The 18,072-nt window shown below is 42.8% G+C and overlaps 1 protein-coding gene across 1 annotated transcript; it reads left to right on the forward strand.

The window, feature by feature from the left end:
* Positions 1–11,858: 11,858 nt before the first annotated feature.
* On the forward strand, positions 11,859–15,097 carry sem1 (SEM1 26S proteasome subunit). Its single transcript, XM_080442117.1, has 3 exons — positions 11,859–11,999; positions 12,883–12,976; positions 14,901–15,097. Exons 1-3 carry the CDS (start codon positions 11,924–11,926, stop codon positions 14,941–14,943), a joined length of 213 nt encoding a protein of 70 aa, XP_080298243.1. The 5' UTR covers positions 11,859–11,923; the 3' UTR covers positions 14,944–15,097.
* Positions 15,098–18,072: the final 2,975 nt, after the last annotated feature.

The following is an 18,072-nucleotide window of genomic DNA, read 5'->3' on the forward strand; positions in this document are numbered from 1 at the left end:
ATCTCCTTTGTTTTTGTTCTTCGATATATTTACATATACACATAGCATAAACCAGCAGGTACAGTATATGTACATGAAATTAGACATACTGTACTGTACCTCCCAGCCCTGCAGCCCTGCTCTACAACATAAAGGCGCGTACATTTTGGTGCAATGCTGCTGAAATGCCCTGAGTTTCCCCCTTTGCGTGCATCAAGATCTGAGTACCTCCCACACAATCTCAGACTGCCTTGCTCTTGATCAAAGGTACGGCATGTTTATTCATAGACTCTGAAACTATGATAAAGAGGGTCCTGTTACAATTAAGGGGGAAGTTTTTCCCCCTTGTTCCACCCTGTAAATGTAATGGTCAGACAATGTAGACATGAGAGCACTGGCTCTGACCTCGGTTTGACAGTAATGATGACGTGTCGACCCCTCGGCATTTTTCTCTACGTGACGACTGCCCTGTATGTGTTTTGATGAGAGATGACTAAGGGAGGATAGAGAGAGGTGCCTGGGTGTTATAACCATTACTGAACATCTCTACCATGACTGTGTGATTAATGCACTACCGCGTACTGTATGATTAGCTAAAGAGTAGCAGAGAAGAAGATACAGTTTCAACGCAAGCCACAACCTTAACCCTAACTGATCACACAGATACACTCCCAGCTCCCCTGAACCGGGGGCCCCGGTTTTGAAGTCCCACATGCATGGGAACGTGCCCTATTTCCCCCCCTCATCAGCCCCCCCCCCTTTCATCCCGGGTCCACTTCCTGCTATCTCCAGGGCCAATCTAAAGCTGTGCTATTAGCGAGTGCTGTACTCGGTGTGTTGGCGGCCGATTTAGAACGTCAACACCATCAATCACCCTGCCGATGGGGGCTGACCGACCAGCTGGCTCAATCGTCCCGTCCGGCGGCCTGAAGATTTGTCATCCGGTGAAACTGGGGTCCCGTTCACATGTACACCCCCCCCCCCCCACACACACACACACACACACACACACACACAGCCTCTCTCCACTCTGTCTGACCCCCACTTGAAACCACTTTGGATGACTGTTGGACTCGCCCCTTTACTACTGTCTCTCCCTGGCTATTTTCGTATACTGTACCTCTCTGCCCTCTCTCAGCGTCTTGACCCTCTCTCCCCAGTGCCATAATCCCTACAATTCTTTTCGCACTGTCCCTCTGGACATCGATAATTGAACACTTAAAGGCTGCACAACCATAGGATGTGGGCTTGCCTCACGGCTCAGCATTTGCAAGCGTTCTCTCGATTGATGGTTTAGTTCTTCTTCGCAAGGGAATATTAAATTGTTTTCGTCTACCATGGTGGCCATGCAGTGCTTTTGCTGATGAAGCAAGCGCCTGTAGACCACTAAAACTGCTTCCCCAATGGTTGTTGTCCTGGTTTGCTGAGGTAGGTCATTTTGCACCAAAACACAACACATAGCCAACAACTAAACAACAAAATAAACACGTAACGGAGAAACCATGAGTCATAGTTCTATAAAACATTGTTGGAGACTGTTACCGCATTCACATAAAATACTCAAATATTTGACTTTATATATACTTTCTGTATACTTCAGCCCTAATAATAGAGTAGAACACTGTTTATATGTCCATAAAAGTCATGGACATGGTCAATAAAAAGGTAAGCTTGTTGTAAACGAATAGCACAGAAGCTAGATATAGCTTCCAAAATCTCATGTCACCAACATAGATACATGAAGTGGTGATACGGTTAACAATAACATATCATATAACAATATGAAATTCAATGATACAATGATGTCATTCAATGCAATGAACAAGGCACATGAAAATTGTCTGCCTATCATGGAGTCCTTAGAGCCCCACATCCCATAGGCCACACAGTATACCCTGTATATGCACACACACATTTACACACAACACATACATACAGACAGACATACACACGGCATGCACGTGTGCGCACACAGACACAGTCTGCCTCTTAATCACCCAGTGTTCTTTGGCTTGCCTTTTCCTGGTCCCTCTCACTCTCAAAGCCAGCTGAGCGGCCCCTGGGGGCATGTCAGGGGCCCTGGAGTTGTCCAAACACCCCAAATGGAGGCCTGGGGAAGTTCCTCATCCCTTTGTCCCTCCTGCTGTTTCTGGCCAGGGAACAAGTGCAGCACAGTGCACAGAGTGAGTGTGTGTCGGCTGGGGTCAGGATATGGCTGCTCACGGGTCCTTCCCTGTCACGCCACCATTTATGGGTTTCCCAGGGTGCTTCACCGTCCACAGCTGCACAACTGTATGCCCCTTTACCAGTTCAATCAGCCAAGGTCACCCATAATCAGCAGTGATGATGCACATCTGTGTGTGCACGCGCACGCGTGTGTGTGTGTGTGTGTGTGTGTGTGTGTGTGTGTGTGTGTGTGTGTGTGTGTGTGTGTTTTGTGTGTGTGTGTGTGTGTGTGTGTGTGTGTGTGTGTGTGTGTGTGTGTGTGTGCGTGCGTGTGTGCGTGTGCATGTGCGTGTGCGTGTGCGCGTGTGCGTGTGAGGGAGTGTGTGTGTGTGTGTGTGTGTGTGTGTGTGTGGGAGCTCACACACAAAACACAAAAACATGTTATCGCATTCCTCTGAGGAAAGATATGTAGCTGTAATGAATTGAAATAATCACATTTCCAGTCGAAGCCAATGGATTTAAAAAGAGCCTGTACCAGAAACCACCAATTGACATTTCAATATATCAGAATGAAAATGATTTCTGCTAAACAGAAACATGCATCAAGAAACAGGCAGCCTTTTAAATGGTCTCACGCAACTTTATTTGCCTGTAAATAATTTTCCAACATCCCATTCAAGAAACTGAACGTTTGATTCCAATTTATGAGAGCGTGTTTCACAAATCCTTTCCAGGCCAAAACTAACTGTAACTGGCAGACATATCGACAAAGTTTCCCCCACCCTATCTCTCTGTGTGGAACACCCGACAAATTACACACATTAACCACTTGAACCCCAGCGTGCATATTCTGGGGGGAACATTTGCCCAAAATAGCCAATCTACAAGCTTGTAGATCGGCTATTTTTGGTGAAGAGATTTGCTGAATACGGAAAAAGCGTCCCAAGTCCGTTTCACTAAGACTACAGCGTTGAAAATGGATGTCAATGCTATAGTGTTTGATGAATAAATAAGTAGGTCAAAACAAAAAAAGCACATATGTGTTCCTTAATCATTAACACTGCACAAAGACCCCTGATATTAACTATGTCTCAATATAATCCTGAAACTGACTGGCCTTCTGTTAGAATGGTGAAATTCCGATGTTGTCTACCGGTAAATTAAAATCTATGCACTAGTGCATAGGTAATATGTACACAATAAAAATCCAGTGGCAACGTATCTGTGGTGTCATTGGAGTATGATGTAATTGGCTGAATGGAATGGTGACATTATAATAAGAATAAATTGGACCATTGACACTAGCCTTTGACAACAGCCTTAATGACAAATCACCACTTTCCCTTTCACCTCCTTGTGTTTCGTCTGGGCTCTACCCAAGGTTCTTTGCTCAGAGCCCGAGGGCCACATCATTGGCTGAGAGGCTTAAGCCTTGCCTATGGCCATCCTCTCGAGAAATTATTCTTGGTTTTGTGCCCTGCTTGGATGTCTGAGCTTGAATATGAGCTGACATGGTGCCGCTGCACTGTTCTGTGCTCAGTTACATAGTAAAATCCTGAGTGTAAAAGTGTAAAGAATAGACCCTTTTGGGTCCATTTTTACACTCTCGGTAGTTGAATGAACACTCAGGACTTTGCTGTGTAGAAAATGCAGACTGACCCGTTTTTAAAGAATTTTAAGCTGCAGTGTGTGGGAAATGTGGTGTTTGGCGATGGTAGGCGGATTGGGTCTACGTCACTAATGGTTGTGCACACAATCTGGCCCAAGTAATTAATCATAAATGTCTTAACAGTTTCCTTCTTCCCTGAATGCAATCTGAGAGAGAACTCAATTCGGGAGCGGTTTGGCCTAAAGCATTGCAGAAACAGTCATACAAATACCGAGCCTGTTGCTGCCTTTTCCTCTCCGCTTAATTTAAGAAGTTTATTTGCTTCTTTATGCTTTGAAACTTTTTTAATTGATTGTGAACAACAGAAATGGAGCCCATCCTGGTGTAGGAATTCACTGGAGGAGAAGAAACAATTATAGAATGGTAATGACTTTACCGATGGGGGATATTCAATGTTTACTCTTGCGTACTTTCCACCCTGTTTTATTGTTAACTTCCCCAATGCAAATAACAATAACTGTGAAAGGAATCTAGATTGACACCAGGGAAGTAAAGCTAATCAGAGCGGAACAAAAAACATGATTAAACATGCCTCCTGTACTGAATTCATTCAACTCCATTCAGTGATTTAAAAAATTGCACTTGTTTCATGAACAAAGACACACTGGTTAAAGTCACCCAATTGCGACTATGTATAGTTGTCCGGCTGTATTGTTAAAATACTAATAATTACACCTGAATGACCAAGCTGAACAAACACACAACCCTTGACCTTAGCATAGAGGAGAAGAGTTTGTATCCTGTTTAACACATACAACTATGGTCAGGCCCCCAAAACCTAACCAATGAATGTGGGATGCCAAAATTAAATGCAAGTCCAGGTGACCACCGGTGGTCGCTGTCTGTGGCCTCGTTTTGAGGGTCTAACTACTTAATAAGTGGCTGTTCCAGGTTTCCTGGACAAAGTCCAGACCCACTGAGGCCCCTCCGAACCGACCCCCAAAAGCATAAGGAGGGCTTCATTTATCAATCAGACCAATCACAGACATTTCCGGGGCTAGGGACAGCCACATGTTGGGGATTAGGCCTATGGAATTCCGCATAGAGGGAAAAATGGCCAAATTGTGGAGAGTTAGTGGGTTGACGATTATACCAAATCAACAACAGAGAGAGTTGGATTACGCTACATTCAGAGTCGGATCAATGTCCCGTAGGTGTCATGTATCATTCTGCATTCGGAACACATCAGGCATCTCACAAAAAGCTTATATGATTTATCCAATAGTACCTAGTAGGCAGGCAATCCCCAACTCATTTGCCCTCTAAGGGTGATGATCAGGTGTGTGAACTTTAGCCAGCAGTGGCACAAACGGACACACAATTTTGCATGCACGTTTCCCACGCCGCAGCTAAAACAGCACAGCACCTCCGCTGTAAAATCAATGCTCATCTGAAAGTTGGAAAATGGGTAATTATCGTTGGGGTTCGCGAGGTGTGCAACCGATTGCGGGGCCAATGTGGGGAGGTGAGCTGTCACGGTCTCTTCTGGCATGTTGTGTCACTGCAGCTCATTTCCATCTCCCCACACAGATGACAGATGAGAGGCTGGTGGGTGTCAGACCAGAGCAAAGCGGGGCTTGTCAATCACTCACTGAATCCTCCTGCTGTGAGACATCACACACTTTGACATGCCATGACTATAACTACAGGGAGAGGTGTGTCTGTCTATCTCTGTCGGAGAGAGAGCAACAGACAAAAAGGGAGAGAGAAGAGAAAGAACGAATGGGTAGCCTACTGGTGGATGCAATAGACAATATAGTGATCCTAAATAGTCTGCATTATAAAGTGTTTTAATGTATGTGTTACATTCACACACCCACACTCACCGACATGCACATGCATGCACTCACGCACGCTGCCCCTCCTAAAACATAACTACCAAAAATGCAAATGAGCGCTAGATTGTCTGAATTGTTTTTATAGCCAGGTACGTATGTTTGTACATTAGGGCATCTTCAACTAAATAAATTCTTACGCTTGATTTATATTTGGTTGCACACGGAACATAGCCAATCTACAAGCTCACAATGTGTGAACTTGTAGAGCTGATAAAGGCAGGTGGCAGGTGACGCAACTAAGTATAAATCAGACTTTAGAAGACTAGTAGGCATTTGACGACTAATCGATTCGCCGATTTAGTCAACAAAATGAAAAATGTGTTTACTGCATACAATCAAGCAGGGACCATCCTTTTTAGGTTGGTAAGGTTGAGAACTGAACATTCTAATGTTGATTTCACAATGGGTACTGGGCTTGGCTATTGAAAGTTATAGACTGGCAGAATAAAGGTTTACATCTAGATCTTACAAGAGATGTGCATGGAAAAACCCTGACAAAGTCTTGGTTGACAAACTGACTGACAAATCTATTAATGAGGGGACAGCCCTATGTTGGTGCATTTCTGACAGAGACAATCTAGTTATTTATAATGTTTTACTCCAAATAAAATGATAAGCAAAACTAAGGTAATTATATACTATATGCAATATACAATGTATACCATTGACTACAAAGGCTGGTATAGCAAGTTAAAGCTGTATTATGTAATGTCCAATGTTATTTTGTCCAATCTGTATGGTAGAGTATGTTAATACAATATGACTTATTGGTCTCCCTGCTCTTCTATTGAGACTTCAAGATCCTGTGTCTAGGTTGGACACGACCTTTGATCGTGTTGGTTTGACACAAATTTTGACCTGAAGATCAAAATTCAATTTCTCCCCTGATCGAGCTCAGCGGTGAAGATTTTAACACTTGCACAGGAGACCCGGGTTCCACACTGGGGTACAGTTACATACAGGAGTTACGTAGTGCAGCTCAACATAGGTAGATTCATTAATAAACATTTATTGTACATGTTGACCGTGTACATAAGAGTAGCATATACTTTCCATGATAAATGAATGAATGAGTTTTGAATTATTTATAGCCATAGGCTAAGAAATACAGGTAGCCGGTGTTTCTCTGTAGACATGCAACATATGTCATCACTCACAAAGCTCCATTGTGTTACTGATCTTGAGACACATCACAGCACAATAGATGCACTTCAGGCCTGAATCAGCGAGGCCTCGCTGGGTATAGACCAAAGAAAACATTGTATCATTTTACCTTTATGTGAAGGATGGCCTACACATGAAGAGGATTATATTGTGATGGCATTGGAAGATGCTATACTTTAAGAAATATCAATAATGCATTTCTAGAATGTACTGTAACTATCAATAATGATCAATCAAGTTCTATATAAGAACTTAATTTGTAATTGTAAATATATATCAGTTTATGATTTCTAATCATGAACATGATATGTGCATTACTTCCATTATTTATTTCCATTGCATTTGGATGAATTTCCCCCCAATCGACCACGTATTATTGCCAAAGAAATTAACCATGATTTTACACAGAGGAAAGCTTAAGCTAATGAGTTGATGTCGGCATGAGGATAGGCTTTGTGGATAATAGGCACTTTCAATAAGAGTGCTTTTCATAGAGGGGGTTATCACCTATGGTGAGAGTGTGTGTGAGTGCTTTTTTGCAGACAATATAGGTCCATGCCATAGCAGCACAGATGCAGAGGCAGTGTAATATTGGCAGATTACTGGAAGTAGCTTGTAATTTAGAATTTTATTGAATGATAGTTTAAAGGTCTGAAACCACAGCTACTAAAAATGTGATACAGAATTATGATGTATTTATGCAAAGTAGAGTGTCTACCACACCGTGCTGTGTAAAGCATATTGTAAGTAGAAGTTATGTTTGCTACATTAAATTAAATTTCCACCACGTGGGTGCTGGAAATTGATATATAAAAGTAAAGGCGCACAAGTAAAATGTGTCCATTGTCCCTATGTTGTGACACATTTTATTATATAGACTTTACCTTAAACAGTTGAGATTCACTAATAGAGCTGTCATTGTTCCTCTGGTCTATATATTTCAAATGGGTCGGGGGTTCATGCGGTACTTGCTCCATTTCTGGAAACGGAGCTAGACCCCCCATATTTCATTTCTGCCCTGCTGATAGCATTTATCAGCGGTGTCCTGATAAAAACAAAATATGCAACTTAAGCCCGAGCAGGGCTAAGCCGCAGAGGTGGACAGGATTACCTGGGGGCTAGCCGGGACAGGCATCAGATTGTACTGTCATAAAGGACCATTAGCCTCTTGGCAAACTGTACCTCAAGCCCAAGATGACAGGGCTTTTCAAGACAGACAGGGGGGAAAATATGAAACTTAAATTCTTCATGACAGACATCTGAATGAATGAGCCCACCACCAAAACAGGGCCACGACACAGAATATACAGGGGGAAAAAGACACCCTCTTTTGTTTATAAAATAATTCGTTTGATGGTTATGGGTTTTCATTTGATTGAATTATCAAGTTTCTGTACGAATTTAATAATTTCCTGTTCTGCATTGGGTGTAAGTTGTTTTTTTCTTCCTTTTATCAAGAGACAGAGTTACCATACAACACACAATGACCTAGACTCACTGACTGGCTGGGATTAAATTTAATACAGCATCTTGACAGACATATCCTGGAAACAGATCGGTCCCCTGCAGATTTCCTTGGAGCAAAGCTCACATGTTTTTCAGGGATTTGCCTCGTTAATTGGCTAGTTATGTCCCCTTAATCCATGATGATCGCTTACTTGTATATCTAAAGGCTTTTGTTTTAGCTCATATGTAAGATCATTTCAGATCATTCTATTACTTGCTTGTCTTGATGCGACACATCCTCAAACACAAAGCAAATAAACTGATTTCAGACAATAACTATATTGCACACTTCACGGCACAACGGCTGGGCCACAACATGCCGAGCCTTTTTAAGCGAACAACGGGCCATTTCTGCGGCATTCACATGCTGAATTTTGAGATGTTCCATAGGAACAGTGACAATGTATGGTGGCAGTGTGTGACTGCTGAAAGGATTTAAGGGGCCAGGGTGGATTGGTGGTTGACATCCAGACAAAAGTCCCCCCAGTAAGCCAGGTATAGGACCAGACAGCACTGCAGACAGGCCGCTGTGTAACTGTGCATTGCCACTTTCCCTGGCTGGGGAACGAAGAGGGTCTCATTTGTCCATTATCTTGGTGGGGGTGAGGGGGTGGGGTGCCTCTCACTCTTTGGTGGAGAGGGGTGGTGGGGTTGTAGTGGGACTAGGGTACACACATGCACGCACGTGCACACGCGCACGCACACGCGCACACACACACACACACACACACACACACACACACACACACACACACACACACACACACACACACACACACACACACACACACACACACACACACACACACACACACACACACACACACACACACACACACACACTTGTCTATCTCCGACCTCCGCTCGCTTACATACACCCACCTCTCACTGTTCACTGCCTAAAGGGTATATCTTGATCTGGGCCTGTGATAAAGAGCCAGGCCCGGTGGGGGGTGGTGGTGATGTAGGGGGTGGGGGGGGGTGGCAGACTATCAGACTGGCTGGGCAGGCTTGGCTTGGAGTCTTCCTCTATCTCCCTTCTGTCTCTGTACCTGTCTGTCTGTCTGTCTCTCTCTCTGTGCATATTGGGGCTGCTGCCGGCCAGGTCTATCCCAGAGGGCTTTATGAAAGGACAGAAATGTGACGCAGCCACTTGGAGAGAAGACGTGGAGTCTGTCTGGGTGGGGGTGGGGGGGCATGTTTAATACCCCCCCCCCCCCCCCACACATATCTCCATTCTACCTCCACCCCACCTCCTCCTCCTCCTCTCCCGAGCAGAGAGAGACTTCAGGCGCCACAATGTAACAGCAGTCTCAGGTATGCTGGGTGGACGTTACAGGCACTTCCCAGGCCTTCACCTGTACCTCAGACTGCATGACGCGGACACCAGAATCAACCGTGCCCCCGGGGGGGCACCTAGAAAGAACGCAGACAGTCAGTCATTCATAACGAAAGTTCATAATGCGAGGCGTGTGAATGAAATCGGCAAGCGTTTGCTCTTGTCGTTTTTATAGCCCATGGCCTGTTGGAATGTGACCAACCCTGCAATGACAGCATTGTCTCTTTGTAATTGAGCTTGTTGACACTTTGCGTGAAAACACAAATATCTTAAGACGCAGTTTGCTGACTTTGGCCCCCGGGTAAGGCATCCAACCAAAAAGCCAACCACAGGATGAAAGGTTATTAACCTGTCAGCCAGTATGTCACGCTGTCTTCTATTATTTCGGTATCATGTTTGCTGCAAATAAAAACAGAATTTCACGAAATGATGCAGCCTTCCAGGGCTGCAGATCTCTCGTCACCAGAAGAGCCATTTTGCAGGTTGTAACATTTTTCCATATTCTGCATGCGAAACCTGAGTCTAACACGTGTGGAGTCTCCATCTCCTGTTTTGATTGCTCTTTCAAAACTAACAACCCATGTGTTTTACACATGCATTTCCACATCATAATTGACATGAGGTTGTTTCAGAAAACTCATACAGTAGCATTTACTCTCTCTCTCTCTCTCTCTCTCTCTCTCTCTCTCTCTCTCTCTCTCTCTCTCTCTCCCTCTCGCTCTCCCCCTCTCTATCTCTCTCTCTCTCTCTCTCTCTCTCTCTCTCTCTCTCTCTCTCTCTCTCTCACTCTCTCTCTTTCTCTCTCCTGTTCCCTTGCTCCTCTAAATGTTGTGGCATTGTCATGTGTAAGGGCTTAGGATGATTACAAAATAATTTGAAAATAGAATAAGTGCACAGAGTCTAAGTTGAGGTTTGGTCCGTCTGTCAACATATGACAGCTGCAGGGCAATTTTCATTGTGGCACGAGTGGTTTTGTGGTAAATGTGCACTCTCATTTATCTAAACTACATCCTAAGCTGTGGCTGCCGCTTCATTATTGGAACAGGCCACATGGTTCACAATGTGCATTTGTTCCTAAATGAAAAATCTGTGTTGAAATTTGACTGACTTGAATGCATATGTTTTGAGGAGAGGGGAGCTCAGAGCTTTTGTTCTCCAGGCATGTGTGTGTGTGTGTGTGTGTGTGTGTGTGTGTGTGTGTGTGTGTGTGTGTGTGTGTGTGTGTGTGTGTGTGTGTGTGTGTGTGAGCATGTGTGTGTGTGTGTGTGTGTGTGTGTGTGTGTGTGTGTGTGTGTGTGTGTGTGTGTGTGTGTGTGTGTGTGTGTGTGCGTGCGTGCCAGCGCGTGTTAGTGTGTGTGGTGTGTGTGCGCGCGCGTGCGTGCTTGTGTGGAGAGACAGAGAGAGAGAAACAGAGAGAAAGACAGAGAGAGAGCATCTCAAACCACATTTAGAAATGAAAACAAGCAAACATATGCTTTTTGGTAACCTAATAAGCAAACTATGCTTTACCTAGCAGCAGACCGTGAAATGTCACTGTACTGCAACAGATGCAGCACAGCATCATACCAACATTTCCATGTCATCCCACCCACATGACATGAGGTAAGACATAGCTTCGGACTGTATTGGTTAGTTCAATGTCTACTGTATTCATTGCAGACTGCTGCAGTGCAGACTTCTTTGTTTAACATGCACCACCTCCTGCGTTTACCATGCGCAAACAGCCCTACCTTGAAGCGCACTGGCATCCCACAAGCCCTTTGGTCGGTAAGCAGTGTTGCCATGTCCACTTATTATAAGCGAGTTTGGGCTTATTTTTCTGTGAAGTTGCTTATTGGTGGTTGCGGGTTTGTTTGTTTGTTTCCAAAGTATAGTTGCTTATGTTACATATTTAAATTATTTCAACCAGTGATTCTCAAATATTGTCATGCCATGGACCCCCAAATTAATATGTATTTGTCCCTGTAACATAACCCCCCATCTGAAAATGTTTTGTGCCAGGGGAGCCCCTCGTACCAGATTTGTGTTGTTAGAATATTCCAAATATTCCACATTTTATTTCAAGATTTCTTTTTTCAAATAGCCCATGTACGCTGTAGGTGCTGTGGCCTATTTACTTCTTTTGGGCTTGTTTTTATAGATCTGGTTGCTTATTACTCTCACAAAATCTGGCAACACTATCAGTAAGCTATTCATTGTGGTAGACAGCAGCAGAGCACAGCAGAGCACACTGACTGAACTGAACACAAACAACAAGCCAACATGACAGACAAGAAGCAGCCAGTGGATCTGGGATTATTAGAGGAGGATGATGAGTTTGAAGAATTCCCAGCCGAGGGTAAATGACTAGTTTATTGTGTAGAAAATAGATTGATTAATGTCCATTTTGATAAACCAGTATGAAAGGCCTCAACTAACTAACAACAGTGAGTGACTCAGCTAGCCAGCCTTGCTATGCTAACGCTAGCATTGGTTAGCAAGCGTGCTAGTTACTTAAACTGACAGTAAAAAGCTCAATTTTTCGAATGTCCCTTTCTAGAGAAACTTGTTATGGTGTTTATTATAATCATAACTGCATGGTGTAATCATACTGTCGTGAATGAATGTCTTATCTGTAACGTCCGTGTGGCTAGTAGTTCCATTCCCAACTAGCCAGTTAGCCGAGCAAGTGAGCGCACGAAAATAGCCTATCTACAAGTTCACAGCGCCGTAAGCTTGTAGATCGGCTATTTTCAGCGCGAGACACCGTCGTACTAGGACGTGTATTCATCAGTCCTTCCTTACATCTACAGCAGTGGTTCCCAAACCTTTTCATCTCAAGGACCCTCACAATGACACTTATTAGCCCGCGGACCCCCATTTGAAAAGATATGCCAGGGCGCCCTATAAGAAGTTCAAGGCTCTAGCAGTGATTCTTAATCATTTTAATTTCAAGGACCCTCAGTTTGATATGCATTAGGTATATTTAATGACATTTCTATCTCTGGGACCCCAATTTATATTATAAAATCAATGTTAATTTAAGACCCCTGGTTCCTAACTATCTATCATTTAGCTGGGGACCCCCTGTAACTCCCTCAAGGACCCCTGGGGGTCCCCAGACCACACTTTGAGAACCCCTGATCTACAGTCACACACGTCCATATGTCAGACTTGCTGGACTTTGTGTGGGTGCTTGTAGAGAAATGATTTTTAATTGCAGGTGTTTGTTGTATTTTCAGATTGGACCGGGCTGGAGGAAGACGAGGATGCCCACGTGTGGGAGGATAATTGGGATGATGACAATGTAGAGGATGATTTCTCAAATCAACTCAGGTATAAACCCAAAACAGATCCCCATTGAGGCTGTCTGAACTGAATGCCTTGTAGACTGACTCATCTTTTTTCATCATAAGTTTGAAGGTGTTGGTAGCATTTTCTGGCATTCGTCGTGACATTTCAGCATATATTCAGTGAAGAAGAAAATGATTCATCTTTGTTGCTTGTATGACTGTGTCGCATGGTGAAAAAAAGCAGTTTTATTTTTGTTGCCTATAATGACATGCCCAAATTAGGGCCGCAAGGTTGAATGTGAGGTTTACACAATCGCAAATGGGAGTATAGAGATTAGTATAAACAGCTGCAGCTTCAGCCAATGAACATAAAGATGCTCTTCTATGCTGAGTGAGCCCTTATGGTCACATGGCCATTGGTCAGAACATGGTGGCTTTAATGGCAGGGCGACCTGCGCTTTTGTAGAATAAATTAGCTAATTCTTAACGTATTGGAACAAATCTTCATCTCATGTGCGTGTTGACACATAGACAGTGGGCAACGAGGATTAAAAAAAAACTAAATTAATTTTGGCCATTCGAAATAACGGTAATAACTTTTACCTATAGAATACATTCTATATTGATCGTTATAGAATAAAACCTTATTTCTAAAAAATATGAGAGCAATGATATTCTAATGCTTGAGGATTTGGACACGATGAGATGTGATTTGTATTCTGGGGATTGTTGTAGAACCCCACAATACCTTGTTTGTGATAACTTAATCCAATTAAGAAATTGCAGCCTCTTGCAAATTGGAAATTGCATTAGGCAATGTTGTTTATAAATATAACCATATTTCAGTTGTTGAAATACATTAGGCTTTTGTTCAGTATAATGGCCAATTCTGCATGGGAACCATTTTATGCTGACTCATAACGGCTGTAATTTCCTGTAGCCTATATGTAAAAAATGTTACTAAGAAGATCTTAAGAATCTTGTGCACTGTAATGCATTACACAGAAATTTTGACAATGAAGAAATAGTTGTAATTTACAGTATAATACTATATATTATTAATACACTCATACAGTACAGAAACACACTGAGGCTTTGTTCTACTCTGAAGTCTTACCGTTTACACTTGATTAATTATGTCACTAAAGGAAAATATTTCTGTTCTGTTCTGTTATCCAGATTAACCTTTTACATTGGTTAAACTGGTCCAAAAGCTTAGGTATCGTCATTAGTGATTTTACTTACACACACACACACACACACACACACACACACACACACACACACACACATACAACCGGTGCCACCAGCATTCAGCCCATGTACAAGCCATAGTGCTCTTCATTTTGAATTACCAGTGTTTTTAAGGTTGTGATGTCACTTGAGGTGGAATATCGGGCATGGTTTCACACATGACGCACCTTATTTCTTCCTCCACCTGCATTCAGTGAAGAAGAATATCAGGGTCAGGGCCAATCGGAGGGGGGTTCTGAACAACACTATACACACACCAACATACCTGATAAATGTCACGTGTACTGGTGCAACCAATGAAAATGTGTAGTTGCACATGACAGATTTTTTGTCGCATGTGTGACCAAAATGGTTGCACTCTAGTCTAGAGCCCTGACTGTTTATAGACAAGTGGCTGGGCTGTTTTTATTTGAGCATGCTTCAGATAGTAATACACCATTGTTTTATTCAGCCCAATTACGATAGCTATAATATTATGAGGGTTATATTATTAAGTCATTTATAGAAGATATCATTATTGTTAACAGGCATAGCCGCAAGCTTCGCGCAATCATCAAATCCATAGCTGCATGCATTAGGGCAATGTATTATATTTTTCACTCCCATCGCCTAATGGTTTTCCCAATCAATAGCAGAGGGTACTTACGCCTTAAACACCCACCTGTAATCATCTCCACTGACTTGATGTTTCTATTCTTTTCTATCCCCTGCAGAGCGGAGCTCGAAAAACATGGCTACAAGATGGAGACATCGTAGCAGTGCACAAGACCCTTCACTATTGGCAAATGTTGGATTATGGACTTACACGTTTGAATATTATTGACTAGCATCCCCACAGTTGGGGATTGCTGCTTAATTTTTTTTTTGTATTACATGTTGACTTTAAGTAAAGTCTTTGGAGAAAATTGTCTGTTTGTCTTTTATTTTTCAAACCCACAACATTGGTTTACTACATGCTTTTTTCACAATCACATTGTCCCATGGTCGTGTCATCTATAATTCTAGGTCTTTTTAACATGATATGAATTGCCTAAACTGCTGGTTGAAACTGGGCTGCATAATTGCTCATTTACCCCAGTAAAAAGCACTGGCGAATCTTAAGCCAACACAACTAAATAATGAATCACGATCTCCATGACTCCTGTTAACTTGCTATTGCCTCTGATTAAATTTGTCATTATCAGTGAACTAATCCGTACTTAAAGGGATATTTCACTTTCAAAAAAACTTTTGGTCATTTTATCATCTACTCAGGCCTTTGAGCCCCCCAGACAGTTTTTAAGTTGCTTGATTCATTTAGATATTTGATATTCATTTTATCAGACACGCCCCCTTCCTATACAAACCCATTGTAACCTCAAACTCCATTTTAACCATGTTAGATTCATCAAAAACACCCGTCCTTGGTTCTGGTGACTCATCATGCCCTCCTAATGCGTGAGGGGGCCGTGTTTTTCCGATTACTTTTTTCATTTATTTTATTTAAAATTTGTATTGTATTTTATTTTTTTCATTTTCCCCAATTTTTTTTAAAAATAAATGAAAAAAGTAATTGAAAAAACACGGCCCCCTCACGCATTAGGAGGGCAGGATGAGTCACCAGAACCAAGGACGGGTGTTTTTGATGAATCTAACATGGTTAAAATGAAGTTTGAAGTTACAATTGGTTTGTACAGGAAGGGGGCGTGTCTGATAAAATGAATATCAAATATCTAAATAATGAATCAAGCAACTTAAAAACTGTCTGGGGGGTTCACAAAGGCCTGAGTAGATGATAAAATGACCAAAAGTTTTTTTGAAAGTGAAATATCCCTTTAACTATGTTTGCTTGGTTCATATCAACATAATCCCTGCATAATGCATAAACAAATATACATTCTCAAACTTGTTTAGGATGATGTGACTTTGCGATTAGAGTTTGGCTTAAATGTCCTTTGGAACAAATCTTTTTTGCGCAAGGGCCATTGATCTCCTGTATGGCTTTGCTGCCAACGCAATGCTTAACCCATCTATAATGGAGAGCTAATTAACTGACCTGTGACACACTCCACATCTATTTTAGACCACATGAATTTTGCATGATATTAATGAAGTGTCAAGTGCTCTGCAGTTTTTTTCTTCTTATGTGATAATCCATGATTTCAAACTACCAGACCCTTTATGAATGACCCTGCTCTTTTTAAAGCTTTAATCACAATGTGTGCGTGTGTGAGAGTCTGTGCACACATGAGGCGGGGGGGAAGAAAAGTGGAAAAACATACAGTACATAAGCTGTCCGTGTTGGCAGCTCAGATGATGTGTAAACTGTCACCGTGCACGTGTAAGTGCAAGAATACACAAAGTGATCAGTTCCTCGGCACTGTGCTGTATGAGAGCCCCTTCCCTCTCAACCCCACAGCGCTGGGCTGAGACCCATGAGGAGAGATTATCCACTGCCATGTTTGTCAGAGGCAGGGAGGGGGTCCCAGCATGGGGCCTCCCGGCCTGCCCTGCCTGGACCTGCCCCTACTGCCAACCAGGCCCTACTCTTCCGCTCGGCACAGCGGGGGTCCTCACGCTGAACCAGAGACCAATTTAGCTGAGCCGCACTCCCCCGGCAAAGTGATTTCTCTCAGCGTTTTGTCGACTCTCAGTCCCAGGGTCCTAATGAGGTGAAATGGATGCCAGTAAGACCAAGGTTACAAGAGCTGCTTTCAACCAGGAAACACCACCTCATTCTCCTCAGCCACAGCCAGTGCATATGCCAGGTACCAGGTATTATTATTTTTGTATTTTCCCATGTGCTGATTTATTAATAGAAACTGCTTCCAGGTCTGCCTGCCTAGTTTGTATTTGGACGGATTCGTCTTGCCCCTCCAGTGTTGTTCAGGCTTACATTGGTTTCAACATTGGAGCATCAGCGAGCGAGGACATCACTTAGTTTAAGGTGCAACGTTCAAAACGAACATGCCGTGGAATCAAAGTACCGAGACAGCCTTTTGAAGCTTTAATAATGGTGTAGATTAGAAACTGGCAGTCAGTCTCCTGTAGACTCTGGAGAAAATATGAGGTCCCAGTTTACCGCTAGTTATCATCCCAAACAATCAGCTGCAATGTCACCGCCCAACAGGTCTCCTGAGTACACAGATGAGTACATATTGCACTCAAAATGACATTCTACCTGCTCCTACCGATTAGATGTACCCTTTGTCTATAAAGGGAAATTGTTTTCCTTTACCGCCAGCTAGTATTTGATCACACTTAAGTGCCCTGGGTCAGATGATTATTCTACGGGTTAGAATTTAAAGTCAGCGGAGTGAGAACATCGGTAAGTGAGCGCAGCAAAGGAGGACCCGTGGCCATTTTGTTTGTGCCACGAGCGTAAGATTGGTCCCTTGTGTTTGACACGACGAGGGCCACAGTAGACCCCCCACCCCACCCCACCCCACCCCACCCATACTCATAGGCCTTTCAGTTTCACTGAACTATCTTTCCTTTTATCTGACTTTATGGTTACTTTAATTTGCTTACATGTTTTGTTGATATTTTGTGACCCACATGATTCCCTCTGACACGAACACAGATCCACTGTGGCTGGTATTGATAGACTTATCACAAATACTAGCATTTTGGCACAGCAAGCCCGAAACACATTATATCTCTGGTGGGTGATTTTAAAGTGATAATTATTATTTATTTATTATTAAGAAGGAAAACATTGTATTCATTGTCTATTTTCAACATTGTCAAATGATTCCTTGTCACAGTACTTTGCTCTCTTTGTCGTGTTTTTATTATCCTTGATGTTTCTGTGAGAGCCTTGCAATGTGATTTTCTTTTAATCATAATGTCAAATCAAGCCAAACCAAGCATACATAGAAGTCCTTGTAAAATATTTTCACAAGA

This window comes from Gymnoscopelus braueri (assembly GCF_963280865.1).
Source record: "Gymnoscopelus braueri genome assembly, chromosome: 11".
In the NCBI taxonomy this organism is placed as follows: domain Eukaryota; kingdom Metazoa; phylum Chordata; class Actinopteri; order Myctophiformes; family Myctophidae; genus Gymnoscopelus; species Gymnoscopelus braueri.

Bases quoted from the DNA above. Each gene is read 5' to 3' on its own strand.
- sem1 (XM_080442117.1), top strand. From the start codon at position 11,924: ATGACAGACAAGAAGCAGCCAGTGGATCTGGGATTATTAGAGGAGGAT. The intron at 12,000-12,882 runs GTAAATGACTAG...TTGTATTTTCAG, and splicing joins TGAAGAATTCCCAGCCGAGG to ATTGGACCGGGCTGGAGGAA. The intron at 12,977-14,900 runs GTATAAACCCAA...TATCCCCTGCAG, and splicing joins GATTTCTCAAATCAACTCAG to AGCGGAGCTCGAAAAACATG.